Source organism: Manis javanica, chromosome 5 (genome assembly GCF_040802235.1).
Source record: "Manis javanica isolate MJ-LG chromosome 5, MJ_LKY, whole genome shotgun sequence".
In the NCBI taxonomy this organism is placed as follows: domain Eukaryota; kingdom Metazoa; phylum Chordata; class Mammalia; order Pholidota; family Manidae; genus Manis; species Manis javanica.
Genome location: NC_133160.1, coordinates 116,716,170 through 116,734,667, shown reverse-complemented (window position 1 = coordinate 116,734,667; position 18,498 = coordinate 116,716,170). Strand labels below are relative to the sequence as shown.

Here is an 18,498-nt window from a genome sequence, read left to right as displayed (position 1 = left end):
CAGGTAAAATTTTGCAGTGGTAGCATTTTCTCTTTCCTCTCTTCTTTCCTGAAAGTAACAAGCTGCTAGTCAGTCAATATCAGTATGTTAAGAATTATTTTTACATTCATACAAACCATTATGATTTTTTTATGTATTTTTTATTGCAGTATAGTTTATCTACAATATTATATTGGTTTCAAGTGCACACCATTATGATTTTTAAATCTGAGAACACAGAAAGCTGATAAAGTACCGTGAGAGAATATGACAGGCTTTACACTGAAGAAGGCTACAGAGTGTGTCACTTATGGCTCAAAGCTCTTTAATAGCCTCCCATTGCCTTTTTGATGAGCCCAGAATCCTTAGCATGGCCTTTAAAGCCCTGAGTTATCCTGTTTAATGTCTCCCTCCAAAGCCATTTTTCAAGGTCCTCTCCCTGGCTGACTGTACTGCAACCACACAAATGTTCTTTCAGGTCCAGTAATGTGCCACTCCTCCCCCACCCCAACTTGCCTGGGCCTTTGCACATGCTGTTCTTGTGAGGGAAATGCTCTTCTTGTGCCTTCCCAGTCTAGGCTAGAGACTGGTGTTATAAGTTCTTGCTATACATTAAGCTTTCCCCCATGACACCTACCAAAACTGTCCCTGGATAATTGCCTATTTTAACTTTTGGCTAATTGCTTGTCTTCACTAGTAGCCCATTTGCTTTAAAACTGAAGCGATGATGTCTGGAAAATTACACCTCATGGATTATAGACTGCCAGTGGCCTGTTTTTGTATGGCTGGCAAGTGAATGGTTATAGTTTGAAAATGTTGGTAAAAAAAAAAAAAGAATAAGTGTCAGACACTGTATATGCCTACAAAACATAAAATATTTACTATTTGACCTTTAAAAGAAAACGTTTGCCAACCTGTGACCTGAATCATTGCCATGTATGCTGATTGAAGAACATAAGTAGGTATACTACATTTCCTTTTCTGAGCAGGCCACTTGCTGGTAGTAGGCATCCATAGGCTCCATGATGATGGTGTAAGCACCTTGATGAGCTGAGGGCTGTGTGACCATCACAGAGCTCTTAGCTGGAGAACTCTTGTGCTCGAAGTGTGGGGACTAAAACCCAGTGTAAAGTGGAAGGAGTATCTAATGCCATGGCACTTTTTGGCTTGTACCACCCAGTTGAAGATAATTTGTTAACAATTTGGATTAAAACATAATGTGTGCTTGTCAGGTTCTCAGAGGACACAAAATTGGGAAGGTTAATCAAATTCTATGATTTAAAATGTAAATGTAAATTTTAAATCAGAATTAAGATGGAGAATGATCTTGACACACTGGAATCACAAGGAATTTAACAAGGATAAAGGCAAATTATGTCAGCTCAAAACATGAAGTGAATAAGAACATATGAAAAATCCTATTTCATTTGGACAGCAATTTATGGCTTTCATTGGAATTCCATTTTTTAAAGTTGCCTGTTATTCAGGCACAGTTGAAGGGATGTGCCTGTGGTGACCAGCATGTTGAGATGCCTGGGCACTAACCCAAGAACTAAAGGAAATCATCTGAAACTTTTAAGGATGAGAAAGTCTGAGCAGTAGGAAATTCATGAAGGTTGCCCTCGGTGAAAGAGAACAGATTTACTGTCTTGCTCTAGACATGAAATTGTGATAGCAGGTACATGTATCTTGGAGGTAGTTTTTATTTTAATATAAGGATGAAGTACATGGGAAATAGAGCTTTACCAGTAATATATTTATGAAGCTTCTACTAATTCCTCCTCTGAACTAAACACTGTATAAGGAATCAGGACCACAAAATGAACAGGACATGGTGTCTGTCCTTTAGGGCTTCTGATGACAGACTACAAGAAAAACCTGTAAAAATGTAGGGTGGTAGATATCTTAGCCCAAAGAAGAGTGTGAATTCTGCCAGGGGCTGGGCAGTGGACTGAGTTGACATTTGCATTAAGTCTTGAATTGAATGCATTGTCTTTTGCTATAATGTTCAAGAAGAAGCATAGACTGTATGTTAGGAATATAATCATTGGGTGGGAAATTGGACCAGAAAGTTTTTGAGTTCTTTAAAGATCTGAATTAATGAATCTTAAATGAATGGCACATAGGGATTCAAAATTCAAAAACCAGGCAGAATTTAGCAGCAGAATACCATGGAACAAAGTAGTGAATGGACCCTGAGGCTCAGTATTCATGACAGTACAGTGTAACCCAGTGGTGCTCAGTCAGAGCCCACCAGGTGCAAATGAAGAACATCTCAGGGAAATCTCTGTAGAGCTGTTGTCTGCTCTTGTGTCAGAACTTTAGTCTCTTGATTCTCTTTTTCTGCTTCTGCAGTCTTTCTTATTGTTCTAATTTGGTGCATGTTCTCAGAGACCTCAGTGAAGGGTATGTTAAAAAAAATCTGCTAAATAAATAATAGCATGACTACTACAGATTTAATTATAGCTGTACAGCTGCTTTTTGAAGTGTTCTGCTGGGGCCGTATGGTCCCTTGTACATCCCAGCCCTGGAAGGACCTGGTTTAAATGTTTCCCAGCTGAGAGTATTGAATTCTCAGAAATCTGCTAGCAGCCATTTGGAAGGCAATAGATGGAGTGCCTCACCTCTGCTTCCCTGTGGGGATGGATGTTTTATCAACAATTACTTATTAGACCTCAAGTCATCAGATATTAAAGCACCTGCTCAGACAGGTTTTAAAGAGGATTGGTTACTTCTTAGTTTTATAGGCTAATTTTTGTCACCACACTGGATGTGCTAAGTGGAAATTACTTCTACATTTAACCTCTTTGACTCAATGGCTTTTTACATACTATGTACAACCTGTAATGTATTATCATCAATTCCACTTTTTAGATGAAGGAGCTAAATGGATGATTCTTTTAATAATTTTCTGTCCAAGTGATGTGGGGAGAACAAAGTAGAGGAAGGCTCAGGAGAGGGCATCTGTATTGCCCCTGTTGCTGTCCTGGGAGTGTGACCTTGAATATTTAGCTTCTCTGGGCCTTTCTAGGTCCCTTTCAGGTCTAGAATTCTCTGAAAATCAGCAGGGAACGTGTTTTTGCCGGTGCTGTGCATCTAGAGGAGGGGGGCAGGCTTTCCTTTTCCCATTGCGGCATCTGTGTGTTTCTTCCTTTTGTGCTCAGGAAGCCCAAATTTCCATTCCTTGGGCCACAAAAGTCTTTCAGAACTAACTCTTGTGTAAAGGTCTAACCCTCAGAGAGTAACAGTTTGGGCCTTGTTATGTACTTCAGTTCAGAGACTAATGCAGTGGTTCTTAAACTCTTTACACATCAAGGATGGATTTGAGTCTGTGACGAAGCAATGGATGCTTTCACCAGAGAAATGCACAGTAAATGTGTAGGCACAAAACCTGCATGTAATTTCAAAGCGCCCGTCAACCCCCTGGATCCCCACCAGGGACCTCAAGTTCAGAACTGCTGCTCTGTGCTTTGATAAGAATCCTGCCTTTTCCTTTGTTTCAGGTGAAAGGAAGGGCAGGTGAGGTTGAGGACAGAGAAGTAGAAGATGTGAAGCTCTGATGTTTCCGTGGTGCCAAGATCAGGGCTCTGCCCAGTTCGTGTACTGCATGGGGGTGGAGCAAATGGTGCAGGCAGCACAAGGAAGGCATCTGTATAGGTGCTTGTCAAGCCACTAACTTCCAACGCTTGATTGCCTCCATTGCCTCTGATGATTCCACCCTCCCACTCTAATCCCTTGAACTTGCTGTTTTTAAAAAAGCAGTCTGTGTTTTTTTATTAGCTGCCCTGGCTGGGCTGTGTGTGGAAGAGACTGTGCATGAATCATGTCGCCTTACAATATAATTGTCTCTTGAAGTCACTAACCCCACAATGCTAGTTTTTGTTTGTTTTGTCTTCATTTGGTTGTTCCCTCTGCAACCCCTCTCTCCCAGTGGCAGCTGGCGATGTGGGCCAGAAAGAATGAAAGAAACCCTGTGTTTTAGGGTCTTTCTTTTTTAGGTGGGAGAGGAAAGACTGGAAACAGATACTGATTTTTAGATGTTAATAGGTAAGGTGAGAGTTAAAAGTAAAGCATTACATGGGTTATTTTTTTTTCCTGATGGAAACAGTCTTTCAAGGACAATATATCAAGCTGATGAAATGCAGATAAAGTGAGGCTGTTAGTGAGGAATTAGATTGGTTTTACAGTAGAGCTACACTGAGCCACCGATACTCACCTCAGCCTTCAGTTTATATGATTTTTTAGCCTCCCATGGAGGAGGTGTCTCCACAGTCTTTTCAAGTAGAGAGGTGCTGTACTGGATGGGTATATGTATTCAAGTCTATGATGTAAACTAGGGGAGGATTTCTTCCTAAAATTCACAGAATTGTATATCTGAATTAAATGTGTCACCAACTCTAACTTTATTTTATGTTGTTCCTTTGGAAGAGAAGAATTTTATTTTGCCTATCACCTTTTTCTCATATATTCTAGGGTTATATTAAAACTCTAACATGATAATAATTATTGTTACCATTAATTGAATTACCTCCTACACCATTTCAGACATTGTACTGGGAACTTTTACATACTATGTACAACCTGTAATGTGTTATTATCAATTCCGCTTTTCAGATGAAGGAGTAAACGCAGAAGATGAATAACTGTAGTCTTCTTAATGACTGTTGCTTAGGTTAACATAAAGTGAAACTTAAGGGCACAGATAATTTTAGTACTCAGCCAAATTTTCACTGGTGTATCTGTTATTCACCAGTATTGGTGAAATATTTGCTTTTGATGTTAGGAAGTATTAGCCATTTGGGAAAATGCAGTTCTAGAGTTGTGTGTCCTTCTAGACTCTTCCTTGCCTTCACTCCCTCTATCCAGGCATTCCGCAAATGCTTATATTCTGTGTCTTAATTTTTCTCAAATCTGTTTTCAGTGTTCTATCCTCACTGATGGTCTCTTGATTCATGGCTCCATTATATTCCTCCATTTATCACATTTGTAGAGGGGCCTATCACCTGCTGAGCACTGTGCTTAAACACTTCAAACAATATCTCGTTTGCTACTCTTAGCTTTATGAGTGGTCATTTATTGTTCTCATTTTACGGATGAGGAAACTCACCTTAAAGAAATGAAGTAATTTTCCCAAGTCCCACAACTAGTAAAATGAGAACTGAGATTTGCTTATTGCTCTGAGTCCACAGCTTATTCTTTTTGTCTCTACTTGGATTTAAAACTGCTAGAGAACAATCACCAAGCTTAGCACAGGAAAGTTGGGTTTGGGAGGCAGAGAGCCTTTGGTTTGAGTCCTTGCTCTGTCTTTCCTAGTTTCATGATCGTCATATAGTTGTGTAATTTCTAAATCATTTCTCCCTGGGTAAATAGTGACAATAACTTGCTTACAAAAATGTGGTAAGAATTTAGTAATATAACATATGCAGAATTCCTGGTCTGATATCTGGCCAGGAACCATTGATTTAAAAATGTTAGTGACCATTGTTAATATTACTCTTAACAATTTAAAAATTATTATTGAAGACTTTTGTGCTTCTTGGTTATAGTGGTACCTTTAGAATACTGTTTTACCAAACAAACATTCAAAATCTTAAATTATGGAGGAATTTGGTGTGCAGCTCTTCTCCAAAAGCAGGACTCCTTTCCTGCATCTCACTGATAAATCCTGGGGAAGGATATGACTTTCAGGCACTTCAGCAGGGAATTTTTTAAGACAATGAATGGTAGCTAACAAATAACCCAAATATAGAAGTTAGTTTTCATTGATGTGCTTGGTTTGGAACCAGTAACTGCTCTTTGCTTCTCACTGGATGCCTTTCTTAAGTTCACTGCCATCAAATGGAGCATGTTTCCCTGGAGCCCCCAGTGTCGACGTTTGTATTTATGCAGCAGAGGATAAGGACGCTGCAGCCCAGGTGTGATCACATGGAGTCCATCCATGCATTTGATGAACGTTTAGTGAACACTGACTGTGATTTTCTAGGGAAACATAATTGCATACCACGTGGTTTCTTTTCACAGGGCATTTCAGAACCCTTTTTAAAGGTACTTCTTGTTGAATAAGACACAGCCGAGCCAGCCAGTGAATGCATGATGATAAGCATAACCACAGGGCTAGGTCCCTTAAGGAGAACAAAGTCAGGGAAAGCTGGGCAAGGCAGTGTCAGGCTTACCTTCCCTGTAATTCTTGGTGGAGTTTGGAAATGCAGGTTGTTGCTGGCATCTAAGGGGCGAGGCAGGGCAGGGAGGGCAGGCTTCAACGTAGAGGGCATTTTCCACCAGATAGAGTAGTGGGGGTTTCAAGTCTCCTTCCTTGACGCATGGATCAGGTAATCTGCCTTTACATGCAGTGAGGTTCATGACATGGCATTGGAAGAGGAAAAAGAACTTTTAAAAACATTACCTAACTCAGCATCTAGAGTTTGCAGGTTCTTGATTTTTAAAAATACTTTTTAAAGTGCTATTCACTTTATTGGGGATTTTCTGCTTCCCCACCCTCTCTGACCCATTTTATTTTATGTAATTAATTCCTGTTAAATGCTATTAAAAAATTTTAAAAGTTATCTGTACAGAGTCTAAGCCATTGTAGATGCTTGACATTGGTTTGCTGTATATAAGGCTCAGAGATTTTAGGACAATATCTTCTAAACTTTAGGTGATAAAATATATTCATCAGAAATCTAAGGGTTTCCTGGTGTAGTGAATGGAGAGAACATTAAAAGTGAGAATTCATATCCTGGCTTGGCCTATAGGAGTCTCCTGAAGTCCCTCAAACTTTTTTAACTTTATTTTTCCTCATCTGCAAAATGGTTTAACATTATATTTCTTATAAGCTTGCTGTAGAAATTCAAGTAAGATTGTGAAAGTGTTTTAAAACTCTAAACAGCTGTAAACATATTGGCAGCATTATATTTTAATGATACAAGGCATAAGAAAATGTGACTAGCAATTTTGACAAGTTGAATTTTAAACTAGGTCAGTACTTGAAATGTCATCCTATTTAGGAAATCAGAACTGAAGGATTGTACTTATTGTTATATTTAGTTTAATAGCCATTTGTAAATGTGCCACTCTGCAGAATCATTTGCATTAATGGTGGTAAGATGTCTATATTGGGAAGAAAAAATTAGAAAATCATATTTTCACCCTCAGGGGACTGTTTTCATTTTCTATGTTTTAAAATGGGATAAATGAAAGTAGAAGAATGTTCAAAAAGAAGAATGTAGCTACAGAAGCTTTGAGCACCCTGTCTTATTTAAGGACTTTGTCTACATTCTTTCATATTTTGTACACTCTGAAAATCTCAGATCATGTCACAGGTGGTCAGTGCTAATAACATTATAAGTGATTGCCTGAATTTTGACTTCTGTTGGCGATCAAGCTGTAGGCCTCTTAATCATTAGGCTAAGGCTTTTTAAGTTTAGCCTTTGGAAATACTCTTCTAAATCACAGTTTGGAGATAACCTAAAGGGCAGTCAGAGCTTCCATTAAAAGCAAAACAAAAAAACATTTGTAGTAATTATGTCTTTAGTTTTCTCTATCACATCAAAAAATCCTATCCCAAAAATTAGCCTAAGGGATGGGTAAAGAATATCTTGTTGAACAGGAAAATTTTAGGATGATTTTTTTTTAGGTGGTCTTGGACTAACAAGTGATACTTGGCTAGGCTTATAAAGCAGCGATTCTTACCTTTTTCTTTCTTCTACCATTTCCTAGTTGGTCAACCATAAAATTTACAGTAAAGAAGTAAGATGTAGGAATGGAATGCTCAGGTGTGTTTAAGGTGGTGTTTGTGCACATTCTTCAGGATAGACCCTGTCCTCGGTCCAGTGCTCTCTTTAAAAGATCTTCAGGGGAAATGTGTCCACAGAGAAACAAGGCCAAGGAACCCTTCATTTTTGGTTGAGTCTTTGGCTGCAGACGCTGTAGCAAACCCTTGGAGAATTAGGCAGGGCCTCTGCCTCACCTTGCTAGCTGTCAAGAGCCTAGAAGCCAAACAGTCCCCTGCACTTAGAACTCAAGAGCAGGCCCACTTTTGTACTGGGAACCCCCTACTACAAAATATGGCTGGGATAGAGCTTTCAGTGAGAAGAACTTTTTTCCCAATACTGGGAAAAAAGCTGGTGTAAGCTAATTGTCTTAGAATCTGAGTTCAGATCAGCCCTCTTCTTCCTTAGATATAGGATGACAGGGCTGTGGGAAAATGAGGGGAGGAAGGGAGATAGGGACAGTCTTCAATTAGCCATAGTAGCCAACTGTAGGTAATGAATGATCTCCAGCCATCATACTCCAGGATTCCCAGAGTTTGATACTGTAGAACTGGTCCAAATAGATAAACATAGTACTTGGTAGGACAAATCTATTTCAGAATTATCCCAGGGATTTGTTTTCATGAGGCTGTTTTGATGGCCTACTTCTCCATCCCAGCCCCATTGGAGGCTAATTTTAACCTCAGGGAAGTCCACTTGATTGGGTTATATTATATTTATGTTGAATAGTGGGACTTTAGGGTTTATATACCATTGGAAGATAAAGGCAGGGATCTATTACCTTAGACATAGCATCCAGGTGGTCTCCCAGATAAGCATAGTAGGAAGAGAGAAGGCAGGGAGGTCTGCTTTCCATGTTGGAGAAACTAAAAAGAAGGGCAGAGGAGTGAGCCCCACATTTTTTATATCTTGCTAGATATTTTATGCCTTATCTCTTCTAATCTTTATAAAAGCCTTGAAGTATGAATAAGGGCTATGGAATATGGTTTAGCTTTTCACTGCCTTGGATTTCCTTTAAGGGCTTCCTGCCAAGGGAGAGCTATGTGTAAGCCAAATTTGCAAGGAAATAATAGTTTATTTATTAAGAAACTCATTATAGTAAAGCTATTTTATTAAAGTAAAACAGATATGTATCATTTATATACACACACATGTATATACATATACATATATACACATATGTATAGATCATAAACCTACTTGATGTTTTTCACCTTGTGAACACACCTGTATAATTGTCCTTCCCTCAGGTTATAAAGGGAATATGTTTGTTTTTTTATGTCATGATTTCTTCTCTTATTTTATTATATTCTTCTTTGTACGTTCTTTTAGTTTTGTTCCTTGAGCAAATCAGATCCTTGAGCAAATTAGATCATCAAACTTTAGCTTTTCTTCTTTTATAGTATTTGCAGTTAAGTCCATGAATTTTACTTGATGTGCGTGTTTAGCTGCATTCCACAAATTCCAATATGTCATATTTTCATGTATGAGAAACATTGACTTTAATAGGTTGATACATATTTTAATCTCTAGGATATCTACTTTTAAAATAGATTCTGTTGAAATTCTCCATCTTATAATCAATATTTTAAAGACATTATCAAGTTTTTTCAAAGTTTGTAGTTGGTAACTATAGTATATACCTGTCCTGTAAGTTTGTTTTTAATTTCTTTTATTTTCTTTTGAGTTCCAGTATTTGATTTTGTCTACTAATATGCCCAATAATTTCTGATTGGAAGTCAGAGATACTAGAGATAATTTGATACTCTGGGTGACGTTTTTTTCTTCAGAGATTATTTCTTTTGCTTATGGCATTTAGGTAAGGGACAGGTCACCTTAATATTCAATCTAGAATTGAGCTGATTGGAAGCTGGGTTTCAGTCTTTATGTGGTTCAGTCTATTACTGATTTGCCCTTGCACCTCAGGCCTTGTCCTTTAGGGGACCCAACTCAGTGCCTGACATGTTTGTCCATCCATCACTTTGAGCCTGCTGAATTCTCTACTCAATTTCTCAACCTTTACAGCTACTTAGGAATCATCAGATACCTTTGGCAGAAAATCAGAGCTAAATTTAACCCCACTTTCTTGCACTTTCCTTCTTCAGAGATATTGACTTCTCAAGTTTTTAATGTCATGGTTACTTTATGATGTCTTTAAACAGATTACAAAATCCAACTTTCCATTTTTCTTTCTGGAAGGGTTGTTGTGATGCAATATAGTTTAGCATAGCTGGAAGTGAAGTCTCTTAGAAATGCTTTTTAGGTTGGAAATCTCTAGTTCAGCAAATACACAGCTCCAGGTCTACAACCATCCCCACAGAATCTAAACCCTTGGGTTCACAGATTTAAAAGACACATATTAAGGTAGAGAAATATAGTTGAGCCTATGAAAGAAACTCTGACTCCACTTATCTAACCAGCCACATAGATGAAGGCATCAAGTCTGTTTTCTTCCATTTACTTGTCTTGCTTTAAGGAAAAACAGCTTGTTTTTTTGTCTTCAAGGCACTGTAACCCGCCCATTAGGAAAAAGTCCCAGTGAATATATCAAAGTCTAATCCATTGAATTGACCACTTTTTCTCAAGGTTCCCAAGGTGTAAGGAAAGGAGTAGGCAGAGGCAGAATAATCTCACTCATGGTAAATGAAAGAATGCTTTTCTCCTACCCTAATAGTTAATATTGTTTGCATGTAGTAAATGAATAAATTCTTATGCAGATAGCATAAATAAAATACTAGGATGCTGTTTGACCTAAGGTTTTTTCTCATACTTTTGAGTTTCTTGAATTTTACGTTTCCATAGCATGTAATTATTCTCTAATGCCATATCTTAGGCACTGCTCAAATGTCATTTCAGGGAGATTAGTGTAGGGTGACCATAAATTAAGGCACTTTTGAGAATGATAGAAGGTAATATTAACATTTAAAGTAGGACAATGGGGTACACTGGAACTGTCATAAGCAAACTGATTATGGTGACTCTACTTTACTACTAACATAGAGTGACCTAGGATGATTTTGAGCTTACCAGATGAATTTGTTTGGGAAAGAATAATAGCTGACGTTTGTAAAGAAAATAGAGATGAAAGTCATCAGGAAGAAGAGAAAATAATAAGAAGAGAGGAAAGACCACCAGGAAAAAAGCCAGGAGTAAGCTCTTTGTCCAGGAGGAAAGTCAGATGTTAGCATGTGACAGAAGGAGGCATTAGGCGGGGTGGATCGAGAATAGGTACAGACTGGAAGATTAAATCATTCTCATGGAAAGGAAAAGAGAATTCATGGAATGGGGTAGCAGTAGGTATATGCTTTGTAAAAATAATGAGCAAGTATCCTCAAATTTAGGTGATTTTTAAAACATCACTTGTAATAGGGACATTGAACAGCCTATAAGATTGCCTTCTAATCAGATTCAAATGACAAAGCATGAGTACTGGTTATAAATGACAATTTTTATGGGTACACTTATTTTAACATGTCCCAATAATGGCAGGAAAAAGAGGCATGGTTTAGATACCTGCCTAGTAACTGAGGAATCATATGGTCGCCTGGACCTGTATAGCAAGTGGTACTGTAGGTCTGTGAGGTGACAGTAAGGAGACTGGGAGGACCTAATGTTAATCAGATGGTTCCTCCAATTAACACTGGTTAGCAGTTTCGTTGTGATGGTTCCATACAGAAAACCCAAAATACACAGTCTGTTTTTATGCAAGATGGCAGGAGAATCTGTGGCCTTAGTGGAGTATAGAAGATTGACTTTTTCAATTAGTGATATATGTTGCATGTCACTTGTGTATGAGGAACTTTTCCATAGTCACACAGAGCTGTTATCCCAAGTAAGCTATCTCTTTTGTAATTGGCCCATTAATTCTGCTTTATCCATTCATAATCTTTACTTTCCTGGTGTGCTTATACTGTGATCACTGGGTTATTAGGAAAGCAGAAGAAGCTAGGAAGGTTAAAAAATTATAAGGGTCAACATTTATGGTAGAGGACAAGCTATATAACTCTGAGAAATTATAGCAAGACCTTACTCTGGAAGAAAGAATACAGGCTAGAATGAAAGAAACCTGAAATGTACACATCTGGTTTCACAGAGTTGGTAGTGTTTCCTGGTAGAGACAAAAAAGGGACAAAATCTTGGAATTAGTCAAAGTATCTTTTATCAGTAATAGCTCCACATGGCAGCCATTTGAAGTCCATTTCTTTGAAATCACTGGGAATTTTTATTCACTGTGTGTGTTCTCATGGGTGACCCCTGCATGAAAGCTAGGCTGTGTATCCCTTGGAGAAGCAACTAATGATCTATAAGAAAGGAATGTCGAACTTGATCTTTGGAATTCAATCCAGATGAGTTTGTTGGGTGATTTTCAACCTGATTTGAAAGCCCTACTTTCTATTCTTGCTTTCATTAGTCTTTATTATTCTTTGTAATTCCAGGTTATTTCTCACCTTTTTCTTTAATTTTACTCTTTCTTAGTATTGTGTAAGCACAGAATTGTTCCTTTATCAGATTTTTTAGCCGTTACTTTTTCCTTTATCAGATACTATTGGGATACTTAAAATGGTAACACATATGGATGATTATTTGATGAGCTTGCCTTTATGATACACATCTTTAAGCACTGATTCAGAGAAGAGCCTTCCTTGAACTCCATTGCTGGGTGGGTTTAATGCATTTTGTGATCTCCCATTGAACAATATACCTTTCATATGATATTTATGTTTCTTCTTTCATTTTAGTTATTTTTGTATTTGCTTCTCTCTATTGGACTGTAAACTCCTGGGAAATGGGTCTATCTGTTCTAATACCAGGCCTTGAAGATAGAGGCACCCATAAAATTTGGAGAGAATTAAGTGTAACTGAGAGGAGATTTAAATGGGAGGTTAGAAAATTTCTATCCAATGAAGCAATGTAAAATCTGTTGTCATATCATAATGTACTTTATCTCCTAGTAGGAGACAGGCATATTCAAACCTCTGCTAGATCTACAGCATAGAGACTTATTTAGTTTTATTTAGCCTGGCATTCCTTAAAGTTATTTGACAAATGTACTTTTGTGAAGTACTGGACTCTACAGTATACAGAAATCACCTCAAATTAATCAAAGCCCAAAAGGGAATTTTCTGGCTTATGTAACTATTAAGAATTCTCGATGAGTTTGCAGAATGGAGAAGCTACAGGATCTCAGGGCCTGGGACCTGGGACTCAGCAAACTCTCTCTTCATCCATTTTTCTCTCCCGCTTTTGTGTGGTTTGTTTTGGGGGCTGGCCTCATTCCCTCTTGGTATGGACGGCCCTGTGTCAGTCTGTTCATGGAAGGGAACAACCTCAGGTGAAAGGGAGAACATTGATTTTTACACATTCAAATATGAATTTTCCAAAAAAGTTTGGTCCTTGCCTCAGTCATGCATCCATCCTTCAGACCAATCAGTGTTATCAGGGTGAGTTTATTAAGATGATTTATTTCTAGGCCTTTTGTCCATTTAGGTGGCCTGGATAGTGATGGGATGTCTGAACCCTATTACTTTTAGAGAGGAGCTAGGAAAGCTCATTAGGAAAAGCAGAAATAATAGCCACCATTTGTTCATTCCACAAATATTTATTCAGCCTTTCTCCTCAGGTGCTCCTGTAGGCATAAGGGACACAACACTGAACAGAATAGGAGGATATTCCTATGTTCATGGAGTTTACCTTCTACTGAGAAGGCAAATAATAAAGAAGTAAAATGTGGCACATTTGTGATAAATGCGATGAAGAAAATAACAAAGCAGGAAAGAGGAGTAAGAAGAATCTGTGGGGAGAAAGAGTTTGAAATTTTATCCAGTGTGGCCAGGGAAAGGCTCACTGATGAGAAGGTGACTTTTAAATAAAAATCCAAAGTAGGTGAGGGAGGGAGCCAGGCAGACATTCCATTCAGAGGCCATAGCAGTGTAAAGGCCCTGAGTTGAGAGTCTGCCTGGCGTGTTTGAGGGCAGACTAGGAGGCTGGAGTGCTGGGCGTGGAGAAAAGCAGGAGAGGGCAGTGGGAAACCGGGGCAGGGGGCTGAGAGCCACATGGCACTGGGGTTGTGGGTCCTCGTAACGGCAGCATTGCCTTCCCTCTTAGTGAAATGGGGACAATACGGGGCTTTGAGCAGACGAGTGATGTTATCTGACTCCTGATTTGAAGGCTGTGCCCACTTTGGTGAATAGACTGGGGGTAAGAGCAGAAGCAGATAATCTAGTCAGGAGGCCAGTGCCATCACCCAGGAGAGACAACACTGCAACATGGATCAAGGTGGTGGCAGTGAAGGTGGTGAGAAGCGGCTGGATTCTGCATTTGAATACAGAGCCATCAGGATTTGCTGAGAGAATGGACATGGGGTATGAGGGCAAGAGTCATTGATGATAACAGCTAGGTTTTGGCCTGAGCAGTGGCAGCCTGGAGTTGACATTAGCCAGAGGAGGAGGATGATAGGAAAAGCTGGTTTGAGGGGACTGTCATGGAGGCTCCAGTTTGGATATGTGAATTGTGAAGTGCCTATTAGACATCCAATTGGAGATATACACGTCTGGAGTTCAGGGAACTCCTCTAGGCAGTTCAGGGAACTCCAGATATAAAGTTATGGCTAAAGATGTAAATTTGTGAGTCTTCCACATATAGATGGTTTTTAAAGACATGAGACTTGATGAAATCACCCAGGGAGTGTGTGCAGATAGCAAAGAGCCTCCACGGATGGAGTTCTGGCACACCTCAGGCACCACAGCCACATATTTTCATTACAGAATAGCTATTAGTTTCTCTGAGAAGAGTAGTACTTCACAAATGAAGTTTGAGAGACGCTGATCTAAAGGAACATATCTTTATAACTACTTCTCTTTAGAGCATTTAGAATGTAGTTTATTTCCTTTGGCCTTAAAAATATACTCCTGCTTTTCCAATATGGGTACAGTAATCCCAGTAAAACCATGGTACCAGTAAGACGTTCTGTAGAGATGTATGATTACCGTGGGATGTTCTGCACGTGTTGTGAGTCAGATAGTTGCTTTGTGACAGGTGTACACATAGAAAGTTCCAGAATGAACCTTTAAAACTTCTCTTTTTGGGGACATTTGATGATCTTTTGGTCTGTTTTTTAGGGTTACAAAGTTCCTCCCATTCATAATATTTATTATAGATCAATTACATGTGAAGTAGGTGTCTAGTCTAGTATAATAGGGGATCAACTATTTAACCCTCAAGAAACATGGTGAAAAAATTTAAACCTTGACAGAAACATGATTCAGGAATGAGTGCTTCTGGAGTTCACAAAGAAGTAGGCTGAGATGACAGAAAGGCTCATGCTGAGCTCTGAAGAATGTTTAGAAAAGGCAGAAATGTAGAAAAGACAGTTTTTGATAATGAGTTTAGGAGTCTAAGTTCATCAAAGGGGATTCTGATCCCCCACCCCCCCTAACTAGAGCAAAGAGTCTCCCGGAGAGAATGGGAAGTCAGAGCAGATCAGTGTAGAGCTTTGTGCCCACTAATGGTAATGGAACTCTGGAAACCGTTTGAGGAAGATTATTTTAGCAGCAGTATTTTGCCGTGCATTTGGGCCACTTGGCCATATCATACACTCTACTCTTGTGTTACAGAGAACGTTTTATTACTGCAGCTTCTTTAGGCAATAATAACAATCTGGCAATTTGGTGTTTTTTAGACCCTTTCATGGCTGCTCTTTTCGTATCAGCAGAATGTAAACAGAATTTTTAAAAATTAGCATTTCTTGGAGCATAAATGGTGTAAACTTTGGAAAGCTCCCTTTCTGCTTAGAAGCAGTCTTTTTTCTAACATCCAAATGTATTAGCAACTATATCTTGCCTTTCCTTTTTTTTGTTTTTTCTGTTTCCACTAAATTATTCCAACTTCCTTGGGGTTTTTTTTTGCCTCATAGTTTTCTTCTTATATGAAGTACCAAATTGAAGAAAAAATTATGTAAAAATGCTACTGAGGGGGATGGAATTTTAGGGATCAGTACTCATGACATTTATTTTCCCTAATTAAGAACAGTTTAAATGGAAATTGAGAATAAAATGTTACCGTAACCTATTTATTAATGGGAAAAATTGGGCTATGCCTGCCCCTTCCCGTCTCAGCAGTAATCCATGGCAAAGAACACAAAATTCACAAGTAACTTGACTGAGTGGGGAGACATTTATAGTGATGATAAATATGTATCAGAAGTCTGTGCCTTTCATATAATCCTGCAAAATTTTTATCTTCATCCTTCCAGGATTGTTGAAATGTTTTCCTTGAGCTATTGGAGGTGTTTACTACTAACTGAGAGCAACACTCCTGTCCTCTGTGCGGTGGGGTGGGGGAGAACGGATAACTCCTATAACATAAGCTTTCAAAGTGACAGTATTAAGCAACCTTCATTCTCCAGGAAAACTGCTTTACACCTTTACCTCTCACTTCAAACTGCCACATACCCACCCTGCTCCTCCTCCTCACTTATATTTCACTGCAAAGTATGAGTCCTCAGACGCCCTCAGCTCCACCGGTTCCGCCAGCTCACCCTGCTCCGCACCTTCCCTGGCTGGGACTGGTAAGCTCTCTGCACTCCTGCCTGAAGCCCACCCACTACGCATGCGTGGTGGATTCCCTGTCTCTCCAGTGCCAATAAACTCTCTCGACCAGATCGTTCTTATCAACATTCTAAAGTGTTATCTGATTTCCCATTAAAAAAAAAATTACCTATTTTGGGCCTTCCTCTACCTACCTCCTCATTTCTTGCTTCTTCTTGGCAGCAACATTTCTCAAAATAATTATGCCCATTCACCTCTTATTCTTCACTGGGTACTCTGGTGCCCACTGTCATGGCCCATGTTAACAGCACCCAGCACCTCCATCTTGCTAAGTTCATTGATCCATTCTTAGTCATCATCTTGGATTTTCAGCAGGCTTTGAATCATCTGATACACTTTCCTTATTGAGCCCTTTCTCTGCCCAGTTGTTGGTGAAGTGCTGCTTGCTTCCTACCTCACTGGCTGCTCCTTTTCAGTGTCCTCTGCCAAGATCTCCCCACCATCCCTATAAATGGTCAAGTGCCCCTGGGTGTAGATCTTATCTGTCTTCTCTATTTACACTCACACCCAAGGTCATGCTGTCTGTCCCATGGGCTTGAATAATGTGCACATGGTGATGTCTCCCAAATTTATGTCTCTACTCCACCTTTCCATGGGTACTTTCAATAGGCAAGCCCCACTTAAAACATTCAACACTCCTTACTGTGGCCTTCAAGGCTCTTACCATCTCTGCCCCCCACCCTTTCCTATACAACTTCATTTGCTGCTATTCTCTCTCCTTTGTTCCTTCAACTGTCACTGCACTCACCTTCTTTCTATTCCTCTGCCAAGCTCTTTCCTATCTGAGAAACTTTGCATTTGCTGTTCCCTTTGCTTAGAATGTTCTGTGCCCAGATCTTTGCATGGTTTGCCCCTCACTCCAGTGTCAATTATATTACATCATAGGCTTTTCCTGATCACACTGTCTAAAATAATTCTCTTACCTGTTTTATTTTGCCTTCTTAGCACCTATCATTACTCCTAACTATACTGTATTTCTCTCTCTGCCGAAATGTAAGCCCAGGAGGACATGTAACTAGCTGATCCCTCCCTGTGTTCCCAGGTCTTAGATCGGTGACCAGCTCATAGTAGACTTTCAACATGTTTATTGAGTGAATGAATAAATAAATGAATTGTCTTATATGTAAACATTGCTTTATATGTAAGCTGTGTGATCATACCCTCAATAGTTTTGCATCCAAAGTACAATGTTTATTATAATAAAATGATTAAGCGTAATAGAAAAGTGGCTAGCTAGGGCCTGTTGCATATAGACTAATATAAAGGAATTCCCTTAAGTGGTCTGTGGAGTGTCTCTTCTTGTTCCCTTCTCTTGAAATAAGTTGTGTTTTCTTGGCTCTTCCCATGCAGCTGAAGAATAAGTTCATGAAAAAGCTCCCGCGTGATGCGGAAGCCTCCAACGTGCTTGTTGGGGAGGTGGACTTCTTGGACACTCCTTTCATTGCCTTTGTGCGGCTGCAGCAGGCGGTCATGTTGGGCGCCCTGACTGAGGTCCCTGTGCCTACAAGGTAAGCAGCTCCCTGACCTGCTGGGTCTGCAGTGTGGTGGAAGGGAAATCCCCTCTCCCTCAGGCCAGATAATCAACAGAATGGGATATATCCAGAGCAAGCATGTTGGGAAGGTTTAATCTGAAATAATGGTTTAGTCTGACTTTCATGCTATTAAATAACTTGGCACTTGAATAGTAGTGATAATATAACAATTATGACAATTTATTGGGCTATGTTCTAGTTTCTTCTTATGGATTACTCTATTTAATCCTCACAATAATGTTTTAAAAGTATAAACTGTAGGTATATGGATTTTACAGATGGAGAAAGTGAGTCTGGGAGTTTAAGTAACTTATCCCAGGTCCTACAGATGGTAAATGGTTCAGAAGTCAGAGTTGCTTTCATTTACTCTGTTTTATCAGAATATTGTTAGTGGATATATATGTATTATATATATGTACATATACATACATACATACACATATGTAAAAACCATTAAGCTGTACGCTTGAATTTGCACACCTAACTGCTGTGTTGTGTTATGGCACCTAAGTTTTTTATTTTAAAAACAAGCATATTGCTGTTATTATAGTCATGCACTCATTACACTGCACAGTACTTGAGATTCATCCTGTTTCTGTCTCTACAACTGAG

General features: G+C 39.1%; 1 protein-coding gene across 5 annotated transcripts in view; it reads left to right on the top strand.

The window, feature by feature from the left end:
- SLC4A4 (solute carrier family 4 member 4) overlaps positions 1-18,498 on the top strand; it is a 324,410-nt gene that overhangs the window by 193,133 nt on the left and 112,779 nt on the right. For all 5 annotated transcript variants that reach the window (XM_073237483.1, XM_073237479.1, XM_073237482.1 and 2 more), the window contains one exon: positions 17,705-17,862. In XM_073237483.1, the coding sequence (XP_073093584.1) occupies positions 17,705-17,862 (158 nt within the window). The remainder of the gene's footprint in view (positions 1-17,704; positions 17,863-18,498) is intronic.